This window comes from Sebastes umbrosus, chromosome 2, assembly GCF_015220745.1.
Source record: "Sebastes umbrosus isolate fSebUmb1 chromosome 2, fSebUmb1.pri, whole genome shotgun sequence".
In the NCBI taxonomy this organism is placed as follows: domain Eukaryota; kingdom Metazoa; phylum Chordata; class Actinopteri; order Perciformes; family Sebastidae; genus Sebastes; species Sebastes umbrosus.
The window spans coordinates 25,163,452-25,190,629 of NC_051270.1; the positions used below are offsets into that span (position 1 = coordinate 25,163,452).

The 27,178-nt window shown below is 38.6% G+C and overlaps 3 protein-coding genes across 5 annotated transcripts in view; 2 read left to right on the forward strand and 1 right to left on the reverse strand.

Annotated features, from left to right (window-relative positions):
- Positions 1–1,361: 1,361 nt before the first annotated feature.
- On the forward strand, positions 1,362–5,056 carry terb2 (telomere repeat binding bouquet formation protein 2). The gene is made up of 7 exons (XM_037757439.1): positions 1,362–1,555; positions 2,251–2,332; positions 2,724–2,863; positions 4,212–4,273; positions 4,356–4,417; positions 4,504–4,583; positions 4,792–5,056. The coding sequence occupies exons 1-7, from the start codon at positions 1,492–1,494 to the stop codon at positions 4,896–4,898; spliced, it is 597 nt and encodes a 198-aa protein (XP_037613367.1). The 5' UTR covers positions 1,362–1,491; the 3' UTR covers positions 4,899–5,056.
- A 2,277-nt stretch (positions 5,057–7,333) lies between these two features.
- On the forward strand, positions 7,334–12,189 carry sord (sorbitol dehydrogenase). Its single transcript, XM_037748082.1, has 9 exons — positions 7,334–7,490; positions 7,602–7,635; positions 9,148–9,312; positions 9,570–9,729; positions 9,868–9,986; positions 10,458–10,523; positions 10,624–10,802; positions 11,393–11,514; positions 11,707–12,189. Exons 1-9 carry the CDS (start codon positions 7,437–7,439, stop codon positions 11,870–11,872), a joined length of 1,065 nt encoding a protein of 354 aa, XP_037604010.1. The 5' UTR covers positions 7,334–7,436; the 3' UTR covers positions 11,873–12,189.
- A 1,779-nt stretch (positions 12,190–13,968) lies between these two features.
- apba2b (amyloid beta (A4) precursor protein-binding, family A, member 2b) overlaps positions 13,969–27,178 on the reverse strand; it is an 85,586-nt gene continuing 72,376 nt past the window's right edge. For all 3 annotated transcript variants that reach the window (XM_037748050.1, XM_037748059.1, XM_037748069.1), the window contains 6 exons: positions 26,434–26,619; positions 22,704–22,883; positions 20,729–20,941; positions 20,495–20,614; positions 18,442–18,582; positions 13,969–15,367 (listed from right to left, as the gene is read on the reverse strand). In XM_037748050.1, the coding sequence (XP_037603978.1) occupies positions 15,296–15,367; positions 18,442–18,582; positions 20,495–20,614; positions 20,729–20,941; positions 22,704–22,883; positions 26,434–26,619 (912 nt within the window). In that variant the 3' untranslated portion in view covers positions 13,969–15,295. The remainder of the gene's footprint in view (positions 15,368–18,441; positions 18,583–20,494; positions 20,615–20,728; positions 20,942–22,703; positions 22,884–26,433; positions 26,620–27,178) is intronic.

Sequence of the window (27,178 nt, forward strand, 5' to 3'; positions counted from 1 at the left end):
AAGTTAATGTAACTTATACAAAACATACTGACACACATCTAACAGCCTGTAAAGTTAGCTTTATGTTATGTGTATGTCAGTTATAGATTATAAGTGTCATCAAGTCACCAGGTGGAGGTGGTAAAGAAGGAAAATCTAAATGTGGATCACAGTTAGCTAATCTATCTCCTTGTAGCTGTAAAACACTAGGAGTTCCTTGTCTGGCATTTGAGAAAAAATCATACCTCACATGAGATAATAAATACCTTGGCTTGTGGACACACAGTTCATTCAGAAACATGTGTGTGTGACATTTCAGCAGTGTGGCTGCTCACACAATCCTCTGCTGTTTGCTGTCAGTTGGATCCTCTCTCCATCCACAGGGTCTGTGAGCGTCACATTAAGTAAACATATTATTACATATATTCTGGCAGTCGATACTTAAAACCTTTTCAGATGTTTTGGAAGTACCCGTAGAACCTTCTGCTATTACTGCAGTATCTGGAGTAGCACCACAAGACATACATCTTAGTCGCCAGGCAAAGAATATGAGAGCTTTTGCATCTCTCTTAGCTAGACAACTTATACTTCTTAAATGGAAGGAGAAGTATCCTCCAAACCTTTAGGATGTGGTTTAAAGATCTCATACATCATTTGGTATTGGAGAAGATTCGCTATACTACAAGAGGGTGTGCTCAGAAATGTTATGCTATATGGAGACCTTTTTTAATCTATATAGAAAAAATGGATACAACTGACATTGAAGTTTTAAACTGCTGACCCCATATTACATATAATCCACAACTTAAACTTAGTTTTTTTTTTTTTTAAATTATTATTTATTATTATTTTTAATTCACTTATTTTTTGTGTTTTTGGTCCTTTCCTTTTTCCTTTTTTTGTATTATGTTTTGTTTATGTTTATATCGGATTGAATTCATTTATATGTATAAATTTAATTGTTTATGAAATTCATTCTGCTTATTTAATGGTATAGTAATATTGTTATAGGGATGGGGGGTATAATTTGTTTATACAATTATTTCTGTGATTTATTGGATTTTGTACAGAATACCAATAAAAAGACTTTGAACTAAACATATTGAAGAAACACTGAATACTTTCCAATCATACCTAAATAGCTATTGGTGGTAATAATGCAGACAATTAAGCAGGATACATACATACCCACACAAGGAAAAACAGAGACTCCACTTTAACTATCATCACCTCACCATCCTCAACAGTAAACAAATACAGGATATGTATGGCTGTGCCTGTTTTATAAAACATATACAAACTAAACATTAAACAACAGGTACAACACAGCCATAAAGTCCACCTCCTACCTGGTTGTTGTTGTTGGTTAGTAGTCAGTTTCTCTAAATGTCCACATTTCCAACAGTTTTCGACAGCATGTGAATGCAACACAAACAGATATAAAGCTAGCAGGCTAGCTGGAGAGCTAACAGCTTACAAACTAACAACTTTTCACAAGAGAAGACTGTAGAGATGTTTAGGAACAAGTCTGCCTGGTTTTCCAGCAGTGTGCCACAGGCATGCAACAACTTTTGGAGTAAGTAACCTATTATATCAGGTCAATGTTTAACTGTAGTTAGCAATCTAAGTTAGCTGGCTGCTAGGTGACACAATCTCTCACAGGTAGAAACAAAGACTTGTGTTACCTGTAAAAGGAGAATAAACATAAACCTGTTTTAGTTCACATTGGACCTACATTGACATTTAAAAACACACTCTTTGTTTTGGTATTTAGCTTTCTGGTCATAATGTGTATGTATCCTGTACATCTACTTGGAGAAAATAGTGTCATCGCCATAGAAACTGCAGGATATGTCAGTGCATGTCAACAGACAACAACAACAACACATGATAGATGTAACTCACACTCTGCCTTTTATTTACTCCTCTACTTCATGTTTAAAAAAAAAAAAAAAAAAAGTTTTTATATTTATCCTTTGATATTGCAATATATTGTTATTAATAGTTTTTTATTTGTTTTATTGACACAACAAATATTAATTACTTCTTTATTGTTTTCTTCCATTTACATGCATGTTCTTTTTGAATATATATATATATATATATTGTAATTTGCTTAATGAATTGTATATATGTATGTATATATATATATATGTTTTTGTTTTTATTTTGTTCTTTTTTATTTTAATTTATTATTGAATCGACGCTTTGGCAATATTGTTCACCTGACAGTCATGCCAATAAAGCGAATTGAATTGAATTGAATTGTAGCATCGGAGGCTGGGACCGTAGCTGGTTGGAGAACAGCAGATTACCTCTTCAGTGAGGATGCTACCTGTGAAGATACTCTGAGGTGAGCCTGATGAAGAACTGGGAAGCTGCACATTTATCATCATCTAGCAGATCATTTGTTGTAATCCCCTACAAGCTGTGATTTCCTGTCAGCTGATGACATTCACATTCACTGCAACAGGAAATAAACTGGGACACATTTAGAATGTTTACGTTTAAATCTGTGTAAAGGGTCTAAATATTGGGTATTTGTGACATCACAAATGGGCAGAAATCCTGACGGCTTGTTTCAAATGCAGAGTTTCTGAATACGGGCTGTGTGTATTTCCCTGTGGATTGAGTGTTTGGATACTTTCACAGTATTTATATAGGACTTAAGCCTGCTTTATAATAAAAAAAACATGAAAATCTAATTGTTTTATAATATGGGACCTTTAAATTCTGTTTTTCAGGATATTTGAGAGCAAAGATTATCTTTGGAACAAAGTGGCGGTTTTTCACAGCTTGTTTCTGTCCGCCTGTGAGAAGCGGCAGAGTGTGAAGTCTGTGTGCATCGGTCATTATGTGCTGCCTCCAGCCTCAGTACAGGATGGTGAGGACTAATGTGTTTATTGATTTGTTGTAAATCATACTGAATCAGTGGTTTCCCAACCTTGAAGTCAAGGCCCGCAATGAGGTCCCGAGAGAAGTCTGAGGGGTTGCAAGATGATTAACAAGATAGGAAAATTTCTGCTACACAAACTATTTTTTTCTTTTATCTTTCTTTTTTATTGTTAAAGGGGCTCTATGTAAGAATCAGAAATTCCTTGTTAACAGTGAAACCTGTGGCTGTTAATTCAACGACAGTCAGCGTCCTGTTGCTCGCGCTTGTGCTCGCACTACGTAGATGCGAGCGGGCATCGGTCAAAACAGTGAGGCGACACACTCGAGACTGAACGTGATTGACATCTAAAACCACAATATCACTATTTGTTACATGGTTGTGTTGAATGCTCAATTCTGATTGGTCAATCCCGGCGTTCTGCGGTCTGTAATTTCTATATAACAGACTGTTGCTATGTATAGCAGACCGTTGCTATGTATAGCAGACCGTTGCTATGGGTGCAGTTCTTATGTAGGACTTCGGCGGACCGTTTTTGTGTCAAATTATTATTGATTTCTTAAGTAAGTAGCTGTGTAATAAGCGGCTACATACCGCTTCGCGTCGGGATGTGGCATCGCCCTCTAGGGGATTCTTTTACAACAATGACCCGCTAGCTGTACATTATCCCTTACATATTTCACATGCTTGGCAGTAATGTCAGCTTACCTGTCCAATAGGAATTTTGCCAGCTAGCGGTCCGTTTTGATACCCAAAACCGAACGAAGGTCGATGTTGATCCTAGTTTTCCTCCCGACATCGGTCACATTCCTGTTTTGCAAGACGGGCTTTTTGTTTTTTTGTGTTTTCGTGGAGTTTGTGTTGGAGTCTGAGTTGTGGTGGGGGCTGGTCGTTTGTTGGCGTTAGCAGTTAACAGAAAAGGCACTCACAAGCGAGCATGACGTCACATTCGTTGGATTTTCCTGGAAAAAACGGCCTGCATTCTTCACATTAAAAGCAGTCTACAGGCTGATAGAGGAAACCCAAAAAGTCGCAGAAGGTCTTATTTTTTAGGTTAGGTTACAACCTGTTCACACATTGGCAATAAAAAACAATTAAAAAAGTTTATATGTGTAAAAACGTACATACAGTCCCTTTTAAATAGTGGATAGTGGATAAAGACTATTCAAAGGGACCAGTCACTCTGGTTGAACTTCTTGCAACTCACAGATATAATCAACTTGTGATAAAGGGGTCATTGCCAAAACAGTTGGGATCCACTCTAATGATTGATTCATGTCAAAGTAAACCAATTTTATGAATCATAACTAATACAATGTTCCTCTTATTATTATTTTAGAGGTGAGACACGTGGTTGGGAGGTTGATTTGGGAGTGTGAAGATGAGCAGTCCGTGGCACAAGTAAGTACACCAGGAACATTTATTTACAAATGCAGATCATGTAGCCTGTATTAATTTAGTTGAACTTCCTTCTGTTTTACAGGGTTTCCATAAGAGTTTCAGTTGCCAGTCAGAAGACAAGTACAGTGACGTCAGCAAAAGCAAGTAAGTTTCCACTGTAAATATTTAAAATTCGATCTCAATAAATTGTAAACTGTCCAGTAAATAAGTCTCTGTTACTCTTTTGGCAGTTCTGAACCATCTGACACAGACTCATCAGAAAGTGAAGCCACTCTGCGTGCTCATTATCCAGTTAGTAACATGCTCACAGGTGAAACATCTGTTATCATTTACTGTATGTTCGTTGAGAAAATGTCTGTACTGTTTCTAATAAGATAATAATGAAAAAGATAATTGACCTGTAATGAAGTTTGGTGCAATCGATGATGAGGCAATCTTCAACATCTTTTGGAAGAAGTTTCCTCTGAGTTGTTGAGTGTGTTAACATTAAACCCTTTTTTTTCTGTTATTCACATCAGGGTACGTCAGCATGGACAACCTGCAGAAATATTCAGGTGAAGTGTGTGATTTCCGTGCCGAATGTTTCCGATGCTCCGTCTGTAAAGCCCACTGCTGCCTCACATAAACAAACAAGATGAAAGCATGTTGAAGAAGAACATGTAGCTGTAGATAATGTACTGTCAGATTAGTTATTATGTTTCATATTGCGGTATGTGTACGGTAATTGTGTACGCAGTATAGATGTATAAACTGAAATGAAATAAAGCAATGTAACATGGCTGATGCTGATCTCATGCTGTAATTTTCTCCACATTATTTTGTATCTGCTAATTGGTTTATCCCTCTAACATAGTCCATCTGGTCTGAAAAAGGCAAATGGTACAAATGGGTCCACATTTGCAATCCCATAATTTCTTACATCTACATAATCTGTTTTACAGCAGTACTGTTCAGTTCCTGGTATGACAACAGAGACTCTTTTCAGTTGCAACAGGATTTAAACCAGTTCAACTTGTCTGCAGTCATAGCTTACTAAATAATACTTCCCTAATTGTAAGAAATGCAGCACAATATGTTAAGTTCAGTCTTACTGAGCAGCAATGTCCAGCCTGCTTCACAGGCTTATGTACACCAGTTAGCAGCCTTGCAGAGTTAATTGCAATTAAGTACACATAATGCACAAAAACATCAAAATACAGTGTTTTCATTTAGTGCAATACTAATCAGGTGTATCCAGGTCAAAGCTGTTGATCAATGTGATACGACATAAAATGTGTATTGTACAAACATACTGGTCGTTTACTAATTGTTTATAGAAACACTTTCTCAAAGGTTCTATTAGTCAGAAAGATTCATGTATTTCATTTGGAAACTTCAATTTCCAAAATTTAAAGACAAAGTTTTCTCTGCAATGTAGATGCCATCAGAAGAGGGAAACATTGAGAATTACATGTCTTGAGAACCATTTGATTAATATCTTAGCAAAATATTTTATCCATAAAATGATATGGCTTAAAAGACCACCTTCCTTTTATACTTTTAAAGATAATGATTTTAAAACATATTTGACTACGATTGGATACTTAAAAATTCTAGATAAGATAAGATAAGATATTCCTTTATTAGTCCTGCAGTGGGGAAATTAGCAGTGTACAGCAGCAAAGGGGATAGTGCAAAAAACAAGATGCATCAGCTAACACAGTAAAAAAAGAGCTAAACAAAGTGAATCAAATATGAACAATTAACTATAAGGAAATATAAAAATAGGAGCAGTATATACAGTATTGACAATAAACAGACTATTAACAAAATTGCACAAGTGGAAAAATGATATTGCACAGTGAGAATGAAATGAAATTCCACCTGAAAATATTGCACAGTATGAATTACACCTGAGTAGTAATAATGATAATGATATTGCACAGTCAGTGTACAGTAAAGTGCAGTTATTGTCAGTTTTTTTGGTGTGTATGTGGTCTACTGGGAGCAGTGCTGGATGGGGTTATTTAGACATTTAGACATTTTATTTAGACATTTCAAATTTATTTCAATTGTTTAAGAGATTGTTTTTTCATATATTTTTTTTTTATTTATCTTCTTTTCCTTTCCTTATATTTTATTTGTTGTATAATTTATTTTATTTTTATTATTTTATACTGTGAAATATATGTAATTTATTTAACTATTTTGAAAATAAATATATATATATATATATATATCTTGAGAACCTTCACATTACTAATCATAATGCTGTATATTTCATAAAAATTCATGGCAGTTTTTTTTTTATTTCAAAATTACAGTATCCATAGTAACAGCAGAAAACATTAAAAACATTTACATACAAAAGAAGCATAGAGCTGTGAAAAACATAAAAGGTCAACAGGAATGAAACAAAACCAACATAAAATAATAATAAAAAAACACAATAAAAATAAATAAATAAGTAGATAATAATAAAAAAGACCACGCGAGAGTATGACAATAATTTCACTTAAAAACATTAAAGATATTGCATACATTCATTGTTTTCATGTTTTGTGAGGAGGAAATTGTTGACAGATAAAGATCCACTTCTTTTATAAATACAAAGAAATTAGGCTTTTTTTTTTGGTAAATTTACACTTGTGAATGTGGATCTTTGCGAGAATTCAAATTAAATTAATAAGAAAAAAATGTATTACTGTCTTTGTCACTGTAATCATAGCAGCCAAATATAATATTTCTATAGTACAGTGCAAAATCAAAATCATGGCAGTCTGCCCTGTTGAGCCTGTCAATCGTGTCGGACAGGCTAGTACAACTGGAAAGGGGATTTCTATGCTAATTACATCACGGCATATCGATCATAACGGCTCAATGAAAACCTATAATCAATATCAACGTAATGTGAAAATCCAATGAAGTAATATGGAGCCGTAGTAGATGTTATAGTAATGTAATGAGTGCAGTTACATTAAGTTGCGTGGTAGCGGCCACCCCTACACAGTGGACTCTTTCGCCGGTCTTTGACCAATCACAGGCTTTGTTTCGGTACCAGCCCCTATAACATGGAAGCTGTATAGCCTGCCTGCTTTCTGTGACACCTGCAGAACAAGAAGAGGCATCTCTGCTGGGACTCTCCGTGTTTGGTTCATCTTCACTCAGTGTTGCTTCATCTGCCATGGCTGAGGAAAATCTGTCCGTGGTGCTGCACGCCCAGGGAGACCTGCGGCTGGTAGGAGAAGACCCTCAAACTTCAACCATTTAGTTACAGAAAGTGTTTAATTATAAACTGACTGCAACTTTTTTCTTTGCATTTTGTGCAATTCCTGCATTTCTCTCACAGGAAAACCGCCCCATCCCAGAGCCTGGACCTAATGGTATGATATATTCAACTGGTGAAGCTCATAATGTGTTTCCTTTAATAGAAATGACCCAAAAATAAGTTTATTCAAGTGTGCTATTAGTTCTTTTAAACTTAAAATAATAGAGTATGCTTTCAGTTTACTTTTTATGTACCTATCAGAGATATAATTAACACATATATATACAAGTATATTTGGCTACTGACAAGTATACAAAAAAGTCTAAGTATACTGATGATAAGTATGCAGTAAAGTTTAAGTATACTTGGCTTATACTGATAAGTATACAGAAAAGTTTAAGTATACTTGGCTTATACTGATAAGTATACAGAAAAGTCTAAGTATACTTGGCCTATGTTGACAAGTATACAGAAAAATCTAAGTATACTTGGCTTATACTGACAAGTATACAAAAAGGTCTAAGTATACTTGGCTTATACTGTTAAGTATACAGAAAAGTCTAAGTATACTTTCTTATACTGATAAGTATACAGAAAAGTCTAAGTATACTTTCTTATACTGATAAGTATACAGAAAAGTCTAAGTATACTTTGCTTATACTGTTAAGTATACAGAAAAGTCTAGGTATACTTGGCCTATGTTGACAAGTATACAGAAAAATCTAAGTATACTTGGCTTATACTGACAAGTATACAAAAAGGTCTAAGTATACTTGGCTTATACTGATGATAAGTATACAGAAAAGTCTAAGTATACTTTCTTATACTGATAAGTATACAGAAAAGTCTAAGTATACTTTCTTATACTGATAAGTATACAGAAAAGTCTAAGTATACTTTCTTATACTGATAAGTATACAGAAAAGTCTAAGTATACTTTGCTTATACTGTTAAGTATACAGAAAAGTCTAAGTATACTTGGCCTATGTTGACAAGTATACAAAAAAGTTTAAGTATACTTGGTTTATAGGCCTACTTGTACTTAATCTTTTGATCAAGATATACTTAAGAAACGTATAATAAAGTATTCTCGCCTTATAGGCCTACAGAAAGGTATACTTGGCTTGTAGTTGTGCTTACTTATTGATAGAGTAGCCTATTAAAGTGTGTTAAGTTGCAATTAACAATTTATATGCCACTTCAACAAGCAACAATTTTAAAATATGTAGAATATGTTAATATGTTGTGCACGATATGCAAGGTTATATATAATAAGTTGAATTCATATTTTAAAGTGCAGAACAACTACCTATAGTTTTTATGACTTTGTAATGTATTAGAGTCAGAAGTACTGCATATTATTAATTTGTTCTTAAAATATTTGTGACTTATAATGCACTGGTGTTAAAAAATACATACTTGCCACAGATTTCCTTTTAATTTGGTCAGTAGTTTGCATAAAGATTAGACTGAATTGTCATTTTGTCTGAACAAATTAAGATGTAGGGCATGATTCAGAGGTGTGGAATCATGCTGGTCTGTAGTGTCTTTTTGTCACAAGGAGACAGAACATGCATACCCTCGTATTAATCAGTACTGGACTGTCCCTGTCATGTTTTGCACACAGAGGTTCTGCTCCAGATGCACTCTGTAGGAATCTGTGGATCAGATGTTCACTACTGGCAGCACGGCCGGATTGGGGACTACGTGGTCACCAAACCGATGGTGTTGGGGCACGAGGCGTCAGGGCGGGTGGTGAAGGTTGGATCAGCAGTCAAGCACCTTAATGCAGGTAAGTGGGTGAGCACTGCAGAAACCTGCCATTCTGTTAAAAGGAAAGTTGAAACGTGTTTACATTTCAAACAATATTTATAATTCAAAAACAAACTGTACCCGCAGTGCCATACATGCTTTTAAACATATGCATTCATGGCACTGAAACCTAATACACTGTCTCACTTAGTCTTTACATTTTATGTTGAAAGTCAAGTTCACTCTCAGTCACGTAGATTTATCTGGACAAACTCATCTTCACTGTGTATTTTTTAGGTGACCGAGTGGCCGTTGAGCCCGGCGCGCCCCGCGAGATGGACGAGTTCTTCAAAAATGGACGCTATAACTTGTCTCCTACCATCTTCTTCTGTGCTACGCCCCCCGACGATGGAAACCTGTGCCGATTCTACAAACACAGTGCCAACTTCTGTTACAAGTAACAGTTATATTTTTAGGATTGCACCAGAGATTACCTAACAACTGACTCTCTTGCCTAACTTTGGCGTCCTTTTCTTCTTCTTCTTCTTCTTCTTCTTCTTCTTTTCTCTTTCTGTGTCTTTCTTCAACTGTCCAGGTTGCCTGATAATGTGACATTTGAAGAGGGAGCTCTAATCGAGCCTCTGTCTGTGGGAATCCACGCCTGTCGCAGAGCCGGGGTAACCCTCGGCAGCACTGTGCTCATCTGTGGCGCAGGTAAAACATGAGCCAAAACTAATAAACTGACGCAATAGAACAAGATACTGCATACTGCCTTTCAGGACACGCTGCAGACTAATATAAAAAACAGGTGTTTGTGTAGCCCCTGCAAGTAAAGAATCTAACACACACTCGATGGGTGTAGTCATAAAAACGTGAGAATCATGCTGGCTCAACAAAACTTGAGTGAGTTTAAAACTACTGAACTTGAACGCACCTTGTAAGACACTTAATATTTAACAAAATCCCCTATGTTGCAAAAACAAGCTAATGCACATTTAAGACACCTGTGATACCAGGTGAAATAGTTTCTTATAAGTGTTAAGTTATATAGCACATGTGATTGCTGAAAACACATCATGACATTGACTCTTCTTCCTTGAATTGGAATTCAAATTTAAACTAAATCAATATTAACACAGTTGCTACAGTAAGTACACATCTTGTTTATTTCCTCTCTTCCCACAGGACCTATTGGTTTGGTCTGCCTGCTCGTGGCCAAGGCGATGGGGGCCTCGCAGGTCGTCATCACCGGTAACACACTTTATAAACGTCTATCTCAACTGACGTGACATAACATGCATCTTCTCTTAAGTCTTTTCTTTTTGTCTCTAATCCTGTGTGCTGTGCTCAGATCTGTTCCCCGAGCGTCTGAAAATGGCCAAAGAGTTGGGCGCAGACTTCCAACTGGCGGTGAAGAAAGGAGACGCACCCCAACAGCTGGCCAAGAGCGTGGAGGACAAGCTGGGCGCTCAGCCTCACGTTACTATCGAATGCTCTGGTGTGGAGAGCAGCATTCAAACGGCCATCTATGTACGTGACTACTCAGTGTTGAAGTTATATTCAGAATTATGACGTAGCTCTGCACAAAGTATAGACAATAGTACATTTACTCAGGTACTGTACTTACTTACAATTTTTAGGTCCTTGTAATTTACTTGAGTAACTTTATATTCTACTCCGCTATAGCTCATTTATTTATCTGACAGCTTGAGCTGCTTGTTGCTTTACACATCAAGACTTTAAAATATGTTGCATTGTTGTAGATTAAACTACCCAACAGTATATAAAATAGTTAAAATGTAGCTCCTCATCAACCGACTACAACAGTGAAATGCTACCTACATGTTAATACATCTGTAATAGTTTTATATTATATAATAATACAACACTGAGTGGCAATTTTTCCGTTTTACTAGTTACTAGTTTTGATACTTTAAGTACATTTTGCCTGTAATACTTGCCTGGAGTATTTTTACAGTGTGGTATTGCTGTTTTAACTCCACTGCTTGTTCTTTATACTACCGCATATTTGGTCCACTATAAAGCATAAATGCCAAAGAGTTTGAGTATCTGGAGACTTATAAAATAATCCAAGTTCTAACTGGTTTTTTTTCTGTCAGGCGACACGTTCAGGAGGCGTGGTGGCGTTGGTGGGTGTGGGCGCTGACATGGCCACGGTTCCTCTGATCAATGCTGCCCTCAGAGAAGTGGACATCAGAGGAGTTTTCCGCTACTGCAACACGTAAAAAACATATCTATTAATTGCCCTTTTTTGTTCTATAAGCAGATGTTTAAAGCAAAGCTGGAGGCAGTTCCACTCGGGAGTAATAATTAGACCATTTATGTCCTTTGCTGAAGCTCAACTGATTAAGTAATTATTAGCTATCACAGAGACTGAACTCGTGAGTGAAATGTTTGTCCTGCTGTGTTGCAGCTGGCCGATGGCCATAGCCATGTTGGCATCCGGTAAAGTGAACGTGAAGCCCCTCGTGACCCACCGTTTCCCTCTGGAGCAGGCAGCCCAGGCCTTTGAGACCACGCGTCAGGGTCTCGGGATAAAGGTCATGTTAAAGTGTGACAAGGATGACCAGAAGCCCTGATCTGACCCGCCTGAGAGCGACTCAGCGTGACAAGCAGACATAAACAACACTGGACATTGAACCTACGATAGAAGATAACAGAGCCGGTTCAAAGAGACACACTAATAAAAGCCCTGTGAACTGACTGCAGGTCAGAGATGTAGCTAGCACTGAATGGTACAAATCATTATTTTACGATGCTTGAACTTTGTTGTATAACCAACATTTTAATTGTTTTAAGGTTGTACATAATTACATATTTAAATTTATGATAATTTTACATACGGCTACTGAACTAAAAGAAGATCCTTAAATAATAAAACTAAAATGAAATGATATGTGGCTTTTGTTATTTGATTTCCACAGAACCTGCACTACCTAACTGCAGGCATTAGGGGGAACTAGAGACTCATAGTGGAAACATATAGCAGAGTCTATGTCCCAATTCTCTGCTCTATACTGATCATACATAATATGTACTACACGTTCATCTTAGATTTAATGCTTTTTATGTTCTCCAATGTTTTTTCTGGAGCGGTCTCACTAACTGCAATTGATTAATATATATTTTGCAGCTGTGGGACAAGACTACATATGTATTCCAATACCCATACTACCATACTATTTAGTACGCCAGAAAAAGTTTTAGTATGTCCTAATACATAGTGTGTAAAAAGCAGTATGCCAAAAATACCAGCATGCTTTTCTGGCAATTCTGACCCACAATCCTCTGCGCAGCAGATAAATGAGCAAGAGGGTCAAAGTTCAAGGCGCAATGTTATGACGAAGTAGTATGACCCAATTATATGCATACTGCATGCAACAGTAAGTACTTTGTTATGGCAGATGCAGCATGTACTAAAAATAAAAAGTATGTGATTTGGAAAGTAGCCTCGGACACTTTTACAGCACGCTCAAAAATCAAAGTGTTGTTTACTGACAGCTTTGTTTTGAGTATACTTCCCTCTTTTTCCAGTGGGAACACAACATATTCAAAAACCTGCATAGAATTATTACGCATTATGGAATCAGCACACAGATACTGTTTGTCCAAATTCCACTCTACATACTACGAGATTTAATAGATTAATAGATTTAATACTTTTTTTTTTTCCAAGATCTTTCTGAAGTTGTTTGACCTTCTGTAATTTATTTAAAATATTTGCATCTGTGGTTAGCTCCTCCTATTCCAAATATTCATTATTTGAATTATAATTGGAATTTTACTAAAAGTAAAAGTCTAAGGCTAAACTATGAGGCAAATCAGACACTCACAATTGAGATTTCAATTTCATCATATTAAACGTGCTAAATTCAAAATCCAGATCATATCTGTGATTGAGGGATTGCCTCCACACGGCTCTCAACATGGCTCGTAGCTGACGCTGCTAACAGTGCAAACAACAGCAACAGTGTTGACAGAGCTAACAGCGTTTACCTGAGGGGGGGACCGGAGGGCGGGTGCAAGTTTCCTTGACGATGCCTTGGGTTGGGATGGCATCATCGGTGGTAACCGCCATTTGAGAGCAGTGCAGAGCGGCGGCGATTAGCTTGCCAGTGGGGTGCACACACAGGGACTCACATACACTAACAGGCATGCACGGCTGGACCGGCTACGTACTGTCAACAAAGCACAGAGAAGCTGATTACAACACACATACACACACACACACACACACACACACACACACACACAGGGAGAGCGACTTCATTCTCTGTTCAGGTAGACATTACTCCATTGCAGTACATCTTTACATAGCAAATAGTAGTTTAGCTGTTCTGAATTTCTAATCTAGCACCTTTAAGTCAAAGTTATGAATAAAATAATTTACTCTCTTACGTTTGACTTAGTACAGTAAGTCAAAATTATTTGATAAATCAAATAATTTAATTATGAAATTATGAGAATACATCAAAATTTGTTTTTTATTTTTTTCATGTCTAACTTTTCATAAATTTTTTATTTTCTTTTCCTGGAAGCAATGGGCCTCCATACATAGCAGGCTGAGGCTAATTATCGAAGTACATTTTTAGAGGCGAAAACCTCCATCTGGTGCTTCACTTTCACACAGCAAACCTTTTTTTAGAACCAGTTTGATCCAGTCCAACAAAACCAGCCAGGTTCAGCTCAGATTTTATTATCTTGCCACAATGACATGAAACTACTTTACGAGGCATGCACACAGATCATGTTCATATGGTTAAAAGTCACTACAATGCATTGTAAAACCTTTACCCGGCGGTAAGGCTCGTTTCTGTCACAGTGGGTGATTCACAGTTCGCTCTTTCCCTCTCAAGACTGAAAGCCAACATACAGGTGGGGAGATGTTTGCAGTGACTAAACCTGTGTGTTTTTTTTATTTGTTTTTTTTAACATGAGCACAATACTAGACGAGTTTCTCTTTATGTACAGACATTCTAATACTGCTTATGGCAATGGGACGGCTCGCACAACACAGTTACATTCACAATCCACCCATAGTATGCATGAGTGTCAGTCAGGAACACTAAAGATGAACGTACAGTAGAGTAGCACACAAAAGAAACTTCATTATCATACATGTGACTTTGATATCAAAAGCATAATCGATGCATGTTAATAGTTTTACTCGGTTGCTTGTTATTTAAATGTGTGGGTGAGTGTTTGTACATGAGATTTAGAAAAGACTTCAGAGGTTGAACTCTTGTATTGCCGTTAAATGAAGAAAATCAAAAGGATATGGCGTTTCTCCCATAAACCCCTGCTGCAAGCATTGGTTTGATTCACATGTACATCATATCAACGTAGCATATTTAAACCCGACATTTCACACACTTAACTCACTCCCCTTTTCACTGGCAACTACTGTGATATCAGGCATGTAATTGTGTCTCTGCCATCATCACGGACCGTCTCAATTCAACAGCGAGATTCGATAAATATTTACAATGCAGCTGTGGCCCCTCCCTCACCCACCTCCGCCTTCGCTCGCGATATTAGCAAAATATGTATTTACATGAGAAATAAATAAACAGAGAAGAAAATGAAACTATACAAGAAGTATAGTAGGAGCATCATATTGCATTACATGAATATAAAAAAATAAATTGTGACGCATTCGCTCGATAAATCCGTCAACACGATCTCACTGAAGTGACACGGAAAAGCACAGACAGGACGAATAAATAACACACACACACACGCACACACACACTGTCTCTTCAGCTGGTCAGATGGAAAAAGCATCTCATGTCAATAAAATGGCCGTTGTATGTTAAGCACAGACAAGGTAGAGATGATGAGGAATTGAAGTCATCAGCTCAACGAAAAAAAAAGAAAGAAGAGAAATGAATTGACAGGGAGAAGCAGTCCTCCCACCCCCGTCACTGGTCGGATTGGTTTGCCCCGTCAGATAACCAATCACAGCTGACGTCCTGTCCTTTGGAGCGGTCCCTCTCCATCGTTTATATGTACATAGGTGTCTCCTGTCCTGTTAGAAGTCTGAACATGGCTGCCGGCATGGTCTTCATGTGAATCTGGCAAAAACAAACAATCTCAATTAAAGGGTCAAACGTTTAGAGTATTTTCTTATAGATGTTCCATGCTGTAGATGATGTGTGTGTATTCTGGAGGGGTCCCTTTTATTTCAACATTTTCAAAAGGTAAACCTTAAAACTGTCAACATCATTGTCGCTGTGTCCAAAATCATTCACTATTCACTATATAGTCCGCCGCACAGTCTCCTTTGAATGTCTAATGAGAATTATTATATCCTACTATACATATAGAGTGCCGCAGGAATGAGTCCTTAAACCCAGAAACTAGTTAGCATATTAGGACTTCCTGTTCCCTCGTTTCGAAGTCAATGGGTTTTTTGTTAAGTGACTGAAATAAGGTCTGTGGTTAACACAAGCTTAAAGGACCAGTGTGTCAAATTTAGGGGTAACTATTGGCAGAAATGGAATATAATATTAATAAGTGTGATTTCTTTAATGTATAATCACCTGAACATAAGAGTTGTTTTTGTTACCTTAGAATGAGCCGTTTATATCTACATACAGAGCAGGTCCTCTTCACGGAGCCGGCCACCGCCATGTTTCTACAGTAGGGCCTGAGTTGACAACGTTACTCGCTGCCGTCGCTCTCTCTCTCGCTTCACCATTCACTCACTTCCCACATACACCACATACACCACATACACTGGCTCTGCTCCAAATGAGCTACGCTACACTTACAACAACTGGCTCTAGACAGGGCCATTCGCTTCGCCCACCGTAGTTCTTCTACATGCTTGGCACACGGGAGAGGCTTCAGTTGGTTGCAATGTGCAACCTCACCGCTAGATACTGCCAGATCTTACACACTGCTCCTTTAAGAGATTTTAACGTTTTGTTCTACAACATAAAATCCCACTGGTGAATTTTTAAGCTTTTATGTGTCTTAAATAAGGCGGTTGCTAACAAGTGGCTAAATGAGACTACCAAACGTCATCACGTCGACTCGTCCGCCTTTGGCTTAGTGGTGGTGACATGAAGTCATGCGACCGTGGTGTAGTTCGTCTATAGCCTAACGTTAGCTTTCTACTTCTGGCGATTGCATTCACACATCAAAAATCATAAAAGTGGTGTTCATCTGTGGAGATTATCTTGCTGAAACATTTAAGTATCACAAACGTGTGTTTGCCACAGAGCTTATATCCTGCAATAATCCAAAACCCAATGGTAAAATTCTATTGGCTTTTTGTCGAGGGAACCAGGCCGGACTTCCTGGTTGGCCTACAAAATATGTCATCCCTATTAGACCTTAGATAAGAGTCAAGTTACTCCAGCATTGAGTGTCGACATGTGTTAATGTGCTATCATACAAACAGTTTAGCCCTCTAACTGGCTAATTGATGCAAGAGAATACAGCTGGTATTCATTAGCAGATACTGCTACCTGCTCTAGGTGGCATAAAGAGGGCCTGTTATGCTCCTTTTCAGGTGCATACTTGTATTTTGGGTTTGTACTAGAACATGTTTACATGCTTTAATGTTCAAAAAAACAATTTACTTTTCTTATACCGGCTGTGCTGCAGCACCTCTTTTCACCCTCTGTCTGAAACGCTCTGTCTGCTCTGATTGGTCAGCTGGCCCACACTGTTGTGATTGGTCAACCGAACCAAACTCTTTGAACTCCGCTCCAGCTCTGCTCTAACTAGCTTTGTTTGAGGGTGGAAGAAAAGGCAGGACTTCAATCAAGGCGTTTCAGGCAGTTCAGTAACCGTGTTTCTGTGGGGGAGAGTAACTCCCTTTGGCCTGGACTTTGGTCTTTGTAACTTTGCAGACCTTTTAAATGCACAAAAAACGATATAACACACTAAAGGAAAGGGGAACAGCACAAAAGCATAATAGGTCCCCTTTAAAGTAAAACTGAAAGCTAGAAACTGCAACACTGCCTCTGTCCTTCTTTGGTGCGACTCTTCTTTTAAATGTTTTAAATCTCAGTTGGTCTCCTAGGTTTCTATATAGCAGACTTAAATTATCCCACAATGCATCATAAAAAGTAGTGTAAAATCGATGGCCACTAAACAAGATATATGGACCAACATGCAGTAGGACAAGACAGTTAAAAAAGGTTCATTTATATGGCAGCTGGGTGAGAGGACTGACCTCGGTGGACACTATATAGTCCATCACACAGAGCTCCCTCTATAGTGACAGTAGTAAATTATTTTGAACACAACCTCAGACTCTCGTGCTCCACACAGAAAATAACTTGACAAGTCCTCTCCATTTAAAAGCTTCAATAGGTTGAAGCCATCCTTCCACAACAAACAGAAACTTTCATCCATGTGTGCAATATTTCTTTATCAGTGCGACACGTTTGGCTCAGCACAGGCTGAGACATCCTGTCTTTTTGTGTCCTAACTTGCTGGATCCTACAATTCCCATAATGCTACTGAACTGTGTCTTTTGTTAGACTTCCCCAGCCTTGTAAATGCCTACGTCTTTCATACTCAACGCCTGAGTTTCTGTTAAAAATGTGTAGTCGCCAATCCCAGTCTGAGATAACCAATCAGGGTTATTCTCTTGCTTAATTTAAAGGTAGAGTGTGTAGGATTTGGCGGCATCTAGTGATGTGGTTGCAGATTGCAACCAACTGAGTACCCCTCTGCTCACTCCACCCTTTCCAAAACTAACATGAGCCGCAGAGTGCAAAACCGCCGGTAACACCGTTCGCCTCACTTAGAGGCCATCCTTATCATAATAACACTACTTTATGAGCAACAGAAGTCAGATGCCGGCGGTTTTACACTCTGCGGCTCACGTTACCGCAGTTTCACAAGCGTGGCGTAACACTAATGAAAACATACTTATAAATATTATATTCCATTTCTGATAATAGATCCCCCGAAATGTTACACACTGTGGTTTTAATTAAGGAAGTTTCTCTTGAGCCACACAACACATTAAACAACTGTTTTCTATACAGTATAATTTACTTTGGTAAAAATCACAGATACTGTATGTGCTCCATATTTGCAAATGTGAACATTCACATTTTATTGTTATTATCGTGTGTGTGTGTGTGTGTGTGTGTGTGTGTGTGTTTGTGTGCATCAGTTTAACCTCGCCAACAGAGTTCGAGAGGGCCTGGACGATCTTCTCATGTGCTGTGGCCACCACACTCTGCCCGTTGATCTCTATGATCCTGTGACCCACACGGACCCCACCGCGCTCAGCAATGCCTCCTCGCATCAGACTGCATATCTGACAAAACACAAAAGGAGAAGTCCTCAAGTTGTAACCATTTTGCAAGAATACAGAGTAATATATGCTAAACGAATGTCACTGGAAGGGTAAAATGTCCTGCAGCGATACAGTGATGACATCTAAGACTGAGGCTGTGAGGCCAGCAGAGATTTAAAAGACAATGATAAACTGCACATTACATTCTCGCTAAAGATAATGAGATTTGTTTTTAGCAGGGAATGTATTTGGTTTATAAATATTGTTCAAGGCAAAACAGTAATTTATCACAACGCAGCAAATGTGTTTCTTCAGTGTGTAAAACACAGAGAAAATAAAATAATTAAAGCTGCAAGCAGCGTTGAACGGGCCCTCGCCCCTTTGCGCACGTCGGGGGTACCCGCTGCCGTGCATTTACATGAAAGTCGGACACTGCACGCAACAGTTGGAGGGTATTTTCTGCGTGGAGCGCGTGGCACTGTAAATGACCTGTTGAGAACCTGTGGGGCATCCTTAAAAGGCACTTCTATGAGGGTGGGTGGCAGAATACAACCATTTCTTGTTGCCAGTAGGTGGCGCTATCACCATAACTCAATAATGGAATGTATATGTCTTCAATGACTCAATGACTCTTATCCAGTTTGTGAAGTTTGGGGCAGATTGGAATATGTAGGGTCAAGTTACAACAGCCTCCTGTGTCATGTCGTATGCCTCGAATGGTTGAGGATAGGATAGGTCGTCTGGCAGCGAGTCTCACGAGAGTTTTTGCAGATCTCAGATCAATTTCGCAATTTACAGGGTCCCTTCTAGTCGCTGGTCTGGAAGCCGAAAATCAGGGCTGAAGTCGAGTAGAGTGAACTTGCTATAACCAAACTGCCAATCACTGGGCATTTTCATAATGTAGTAATCACATTTAGTACCAACTCGAAGGGACTGGAAGATCTTTACTCATTTGTTGTTTTTTGTTGTACATCTGAACACTTTGTTCAAACTCTGTATAAGCTGAACCTGTTTGTCCTCTAAACACCCACACAGGTGTTTTCAGTTATTCCGGCTGATTAGACCTCTGCTCAGGCTGAAGGTGGAATTCATGAGATCACAAATCTCTATCTACCAACAAGAATAATAACAATGCCCAAGCAGGTGTAATGAAGACTGACAGGAGACTCAGGAAGATGTCAAGAAATTACAGTGAGCAGAGATCTAATCAGCCAAATAAACTGAAAACACCTGTGTGGGTGTTCATGGCTTTTAACGCAGGGTGCAGAACCCTCTGAACCTCCTCCACTGTCACCTCTCTGTTGTCAGTGTCATTCCTACACCCAGACTGAGGTGTAGGAATTTGTGGTGTAGAGACTACAGGTAAAAGAAATGCACTGCACTTTTTTTATTAGCTTCTGTTGCCTGTAATTTCAGATATTGTACTGTCATCACCTATAATCATGACTAAAAGCATATCGGTATGTCATTTGGTACCCCGCTACATTCATGAAGCCAAAACTGCAGCTACTGGTGACAAAGTTAAGAGCGAAAAACAACAACGTTACTGGGCGAGCGATCTAATCGACGTGAAAGTCAGAGTTTGGGTGTGTCCCGCTGTCACTCATGAGAAAAGATGCTGTAAAGACAAACTTATTATCTGTGTTATTTATTGGTTTTGATGTGAATTATTCACACTCTAGGGTGTTGACTTCATTAAGTCAGAAAGATTAGTGACATGGTTTGATTTGATTAAAACCTGATTCTATTGAGCAGGTTCCTCAGGCACGGCTCAACAATAAGGATTGCTCACATGCCCGGGGCAAGTATAATGCCACATTGGGCTAATAATCGACAATGAAAATAATCTTTAGTTTCAGCCCTACTTTTATTCACCTTACAAGTATCAAACCTACATGCCTACAAACCATCAAGAAGTCAGAATGATACTTACGATGCCGTTCTGGACACTGAAGCCCAGCTGATACTTTAGATCTGGCCTCTTAATGAGGACGGTGGTAACAGGAGGGCAACTGACAATGTTCATTTTCACCTGAACCTGGTTCTTCAAGCCCTTTAACACAGAAAAACACACAAAACATAAAATGATTGTTTAGTTTCACAGAAATTATGTGGTTTAGAACAATGTTTAATTATCATGTATTTCATAGCTTCAGTGTCTCGGCACCTTAATGATTCCCTGACAGGTGGCGAGTGGCAGCCCCACTAGGCTGGTGTTGTTGATGGACATGATCTGGTCTCCGATGCTGAGCTTGCCAGAGCGAGCCGCTGGCCCGCCGTTCATCATGTTGGCTAAGATAACGGTGGGCAGAATGGAGCCCCAGCCAGACTCCACAATCACCACACCCAGGATCTCCCCTTTACTCTTCTCCAGCTGCAGCTGTGGGGAGGAGGAGAGAAAGGAGGAGACAGTGTGTTGGTCATGTACAGAAACTGACCGTAATGAAAACAATATGACTGATTTGAACCTTTAATAATACAAAAACACTAACATTTCAACACTACTGTGTCTTTATCAGTTATTTTTACTCTGATAAAAATGAAATTGTGTCAAAAATGTTGACACTATTGCAAAAACAAAAGACAAAAGGTTGCATCAGCGTGCTTGAGTCTTTTTTTCCCCCTCAACATTTTACTGTAGTTGATCAGAGAAGCGTCTGATTCAGATACATTCAACTGGAGAATACGTAGAGAACTCATTCTCACTTAAAACAATATGATTTCTTTTTGACACCTGTCAAAGAATTCACTTTTCCCATCCACGGATCAGAGCATAAAATCTGAGGTATAACAGCAGCCCTGGAGCTCAGAGGGTAGGCCTGGGAAATATCACGATGTATACAGTAATGTGAGATCATAGATCATTTTGACATAATGTTTATATCGAGGTACCAATCCCTCGAATATCTCTGGCTGCATTAGACTATTGCAGGCTGTGTTGCAAATCAATGAACAGCACTGCTTTATGGCAACATGTGAAGACGTACATTCTCTCTTAGGGCGCTTTCACAAACCAACAGTTAGTCAGAGCCACAACTAAATCAGACATCAATTTCTACAGCATCTCAATGAATAGTTTTAAACACAGAAATAGAATAGGAGTAGAACGGACATTGAACTGTTTGCTGTGGTCATATGACTAGGTCAAAAGAGAATGACGATTGTTGTTGGTTGTTATGGTGACAACACGTCATGGGGCTGTAAAGTGTGTTGCCGGTTTATAAAGATGTTAGCCTGCTACAACAGTTGCAATGGCAACAGAACTAGGGCTGATCTAATCGTGATTATTTTGACTGGTATTGCAGTTGCGATATGATTTGCGATATTAGAGGGAATGTTGTGACCATCCTGCTACGTTGATCTGAATGGCAATGTCCGTTCTACTCTACTTTTATTTCTATGGTATTAAATCTGCACCTCACACCTCCCCCTGGTGTTGTCTCAGTAAACAGTGACATTTCTACGTCACAACCAAGTTCTATTCAGGTTGAATATATTATTTATGTTCGGCATAAACACTAAAAGATAACCAGTGATTTATTTATTACATCAGAATTGTTTTTCTCGATTGTTCACATCTCCACACCGTCTTAATGTAGAAAACAGTTTCCTGCTCTAATTCTTCAGGGCAGCAGATGCGACTCGCGTGCACATGAAGCCTTGAGAAACACATTTATTCTCAACACAGTTGGTTAGTGAGCGTTAGTGCTTCAAGAAAGCCCAGTTTCCCCATCACTAGAAATGACTCATGTGCCTCTAATACAGCAGCTGCGTGGCGGCGCCCATGCCGCCTCTCTGCTCATACAGCAGAAACTGTTTCACGGTTTTCTAATTCTCCAAAAGCCTCCAGTAATGCTTTCAGGGCACAGTGTTAGCTAAAGAGGAAATGCTGAAGCAAAGAAAAAAGAAAAAGCAGCTAGAGTTGACATGCTACGAGTAGATTTTACTGTACCATCTGCCTCTTAATCTGTCTAATTAGTGAACAGCTACTGTATGAGTGTGTTCCTCTAATGGCCCTGCAGCTCACATGTAAAGTCTCTCAGTGTTTACGTTCTTGTTTTTTCCTGCACCGACACAAACCGACAAACTTCTGCAGAAAAATTCTTTCCGTTGTGAGAAACGCACGTGTGTACTACACCAACCTCTTTGCAGTTTTCAGAGTTGGAGAAGTGAATGAGGTCGTCATTGTACATCTCCTGGGTGTTGATGATATCGCTGTACTCCTTCTGACTCAGGTCCTCGGGGTTAATGCCGTTGGCTCTCAGGAACTCCTGGTAAGCTACGCTGAACGCCTGGCCGATGGACTGAGCGATAAGCTGGGCCTGCAGACAGAGAAAGCAGGAATCATGACACAAACATGTTTGTGATCTTGTTTTGACAGATACACAGACTGAGTTGTTTATAAATAACAGTACAAAATGGAGCATACGGTGGCATCAAACAACAGTGGCATTGAGGGTGCCAAGAATATGTTATGGCATAATATAAATTCATTTTCACTCAGTTTAGATCAGAGGTGTCAAACTGTTCCCACTGAGAGAGGATAGCAGAAAAGAAAAAACACAGGTAGACTTCCCTGCTCTAGTTTCCATGAAGAGGAATGACGATTACTGAAGACAATCAGCAGAAACACTGAATCTACACAGAGTTTATTGTCTTTACTACACTGGATGGAATGATTTCAGCTTATCAAATGTCGGACATAAGTACTCTACACAAATACAGCACTTTAAAGCAGTTGTTCCCAACCAGGAGTACTCAGTGGGTACTTCTCCATTTGGCAGAGAGTACAGTAGTACATGGAATGATTGTAGAATAGCTCTGAAATTGTGATTGGTAAAAAACAAAAACATTTCATCCACATATACTATGTGTTTAAGAGAAAAGTAAACACTCGTCACACTTTCTGACTGTAACAATGTCAATCGATTAAAATATTCAATCGCGATTGATCGCATGATTGTCCATAGTTAAATGTGATTCATCGCACATTTTTCATCTGTTCAAAATGTACCTTGAAGAGAGATTTGTCAAATATTTAATAGTCTTATCAACATGGGAGTGGGCAAATATGCTGCTTAATGCAAATACAGTATATGTATATAGTTATTATTAGAAATCAATTAACAGCGCAAAACAATGACAGACATTGTCCAGAAACCCTCACAGGTACTGCATATAGCATATAAAAATATGCTCAAATCATAACATGGCAAACTGCAGCCCAACAGACAACAACATCTGTCAGTGTGTCAGTGTGCTGACTTGACTATGACTTGCCCCAAACTGCATGTGATTATCATAAAGTGGGCATGTCTGTAAAGGGGAGACTCGTGGGTACCCATAGAACACATTTTCATTCACATATCTGGAGGTCAGAGGTCAAGGGACCCCTTTGAAAATGGCCATGACAGTTTTTCCTCGCCAAAATGTAGCATGAGTTTGGAGCGCTATTTAGCCTCTTTTGTGACAAGCTAGTATGACATGGTTGGTACCAATAGATTCCTTAGGTTTTCCATGTTTTTTAGTTTCATGCCGGTATCTTCACTCTCACTTTGAAACTGAGTCACTGAGTTACTCCGCTACAACCTAAAAATTGCAAGTTGTGTTAAAGAAATTTGTGGAGTTAAAAATTTTTTGCGTTAATGCATTATTATTGCATTAACTTTGACAGCTCTAATAAACACAAATAAGGTTATCACAATATAAGGTCGTCACGATAACCAATAAACCAGCAGTCACAATAGGCCACACCTCCTGCCGACCTGGGTCAGCTGTAACACCTGAACACCAGGTGCTGTGATTGAGAATATGCAGAAACTAGTCAACAAGAGAGCAGAAATAGATCGCTGAAAGTAATGGAGAAATGGCCTCAGCCACCCACTCATATGAAAGCAAACAATATTAAACAAAACAAGAGAGATATCTAAACACTGACACTTCCAGGATCAGCATGTCTCTAACATTATCCACTTTTATATAATTAACAGTGTTAAAATCAGTTTAAATAAACATGACTGGAAGGTACTGATGAAGGGAGATTGGAGCTCATCTGTTAGGGCCGTGGGGGTTGAGTACCAAAATAATTGGGAACCACTGCTTTAAAGCCCCCTCCATCCAGACACAAAGACATTTGCTACCGAGGAAGGTAGAAGTTGTTTAAAAAAAAAAAAAATGAAATTAGAAATGTGTTAAAAAACGAAAACCAGAAGCTGCATCTTGTCTGTGAGAGATAAGATAGATCAAGAGAATAAAGAGGCCGTATTTTCCCTATTTTCCTTTTTAATTGAATTCTATTCTTGAATATAAATCTCTTGCAGAATTTGCAGACATTCATGGCCCAAACGCTCCAAAATCAATACACTGAAAATTAGTTTTGCAGAACAATAAAAAAAGTGTAAACACTGCATACAGCCGGAGGAGCAACAATAACAGAAACAGTTTATAAGTTGATGGATGAGAGGTTGAATGGATCTATTATAACTCTGGCCGGCCTTTTAAAACCTGGCAGCAGAAATTAGACGAAGAGGGGACAGATTGGAGTCCAGCCTTTATACTGACTGGCAGAGACACTCAGCGGTTGGCTCCTCTGTGCAACATTGTTCATGTTGCCAAGTCCTGCTGAATCTGCTGCAACAAGACAAGCAGCAGCTCTGTGAGTTAAAAAGGCCCGGCCAATTTACATCATCTCATGTCAGAGCGTTTCTGTAATCGGTTATTAAAGGTCACAAAACAATTTTTTTTTAGAATTTCTATATATTAGTGACAACTAGAGCTGTCAAAGTTAACACAATAAAAATATGTGTTAACGCAAATTTGTCTTAACACCACTAATTTCTTTAACGCATTAACTCAATTTGCGATTTTTAAGGTTGTAGCGGGCTCAGTTTTAGAGCTAGAGTGAAGATACTGGTATCATATGAAACAGGAATCCATTGGTACCAACTATGTCATGCTAGATGGTCACAAAGGAGGCTAAAATAACACTCCAAAGTTACAATACATTTTGGCGAGGAAAAACTGTCATGGCCATTTTCAAAGGGGTCCCTTGACCTCTGACCTCAAGATATGTGAATGAAAATGGGTTCTATGGGTACCCACGAGTCTCCCCTTTACAGACATGCCCACTTTATGATAATAACATGCAGTTTGGGGCAAGTCATAGTCAAGTCAGCACACTGACACACTGACAGCTGTTGTTGCCTGTTGGGCTTGAGTTTGCCATGTTATGATTTGAGCTGCTGAATGCAGTACCTGTGAGGGTTTCTGGACAATATTTGTCATTGTTTTGTGTTATTAATGTATTTCGAATAATAAATATACACATACATTTGCATAAAGAAAGCATATTTGCCTACTCCCATGTTGATAAGAGTAAAAATGTGCGATTAATTTGCGATTAATCCTGATTTACTACGGGCAATCATGCAATTAATTGCGATTAAATATTTTAATCGATCGACAGCCCTAGTGACAACATACAGTATGTGACAATGTGGAGCAAACGTGAAAAACAAAACAAAATTCAGGATAAACACTTCAAGAAAATGAAGTCTTGGAGCCAAATGGAGGAAAATCATTCATGTTGGTGATAACTGAGAAGCTGAAATGATATCCGACAAAAAAATAACACTTACAAAGCAATAACAAGTGTCATCTCTTTCCTATCTTTAGATGTCGGAGGATGCATCTACCAAATGAGTCCTCTTACATAATGACAGGAAAATAACAGTGTGACTTCCTTTAGTAAGTGACATCTGTGTGACCTCTTAACTGCTCACAGCCAGAGGGATGTAAATTTGTCAATGTCTCTCATAAACACGTAAACAGAAACAGCAGGTTTGTGATCCTGAAAACACACAAAGCACTTACATCTTCCGACTCGAAGACGTGGCATATCATCTTGTACTGCTTCTTTGCCTCGGGTGCCCCGGGCGTAGTTTCAATACAGTCCTGGGAGGCTGTGCGCGGCATCCGGCGTCTTGCCATCAGAACCACAATGTTCCCAATATCAGCAATGTAGGAGATAGTACGGAGCGCGTTGTCCATCATCGTTTCCTGTAGACATATCAACCAAAATCACACAGGTCAAACGCAACCTTTAAACGTCAACCCTATTGTTTTTATAATACCCTACAGCCAAGTACAGTTTTCACACCTTTCACATACTGTATATTAATTTCAACAATCAACAATCATAAACTTAATCTTTTGTGAAGATTATGAGGGAGTCCTTGGAAAATTTCCATGGCCCCAAGAAGTTTGAGAACTCCTGAAGTAAACCGCTAAACTACAAAAAGTAAACTACAACTGGACCATGATATACATTTGATTGGGTAGTAAAAGAATATAGGTGCTATAAATATGTGCTGGAGAGACAGTAAATAGTATATCACTATTATTTGTGTGACAAAATTATGTAATAACACATTTCACCACAGTGAGGTTTCTTGTTGTATTTCTCTGATACTACCATACTGTAGCTTTGAGAAATATTTTTTAACTGTTGCTGGTAATTATCCTGTTTCTGGCAGCAGTCGGTTCCTTTGATCAGTAATATTTGAGAATAAAAGCACCAGTGTGCAGCAGATTTGTTTCTTTTCTTTGTCAAAGCTGC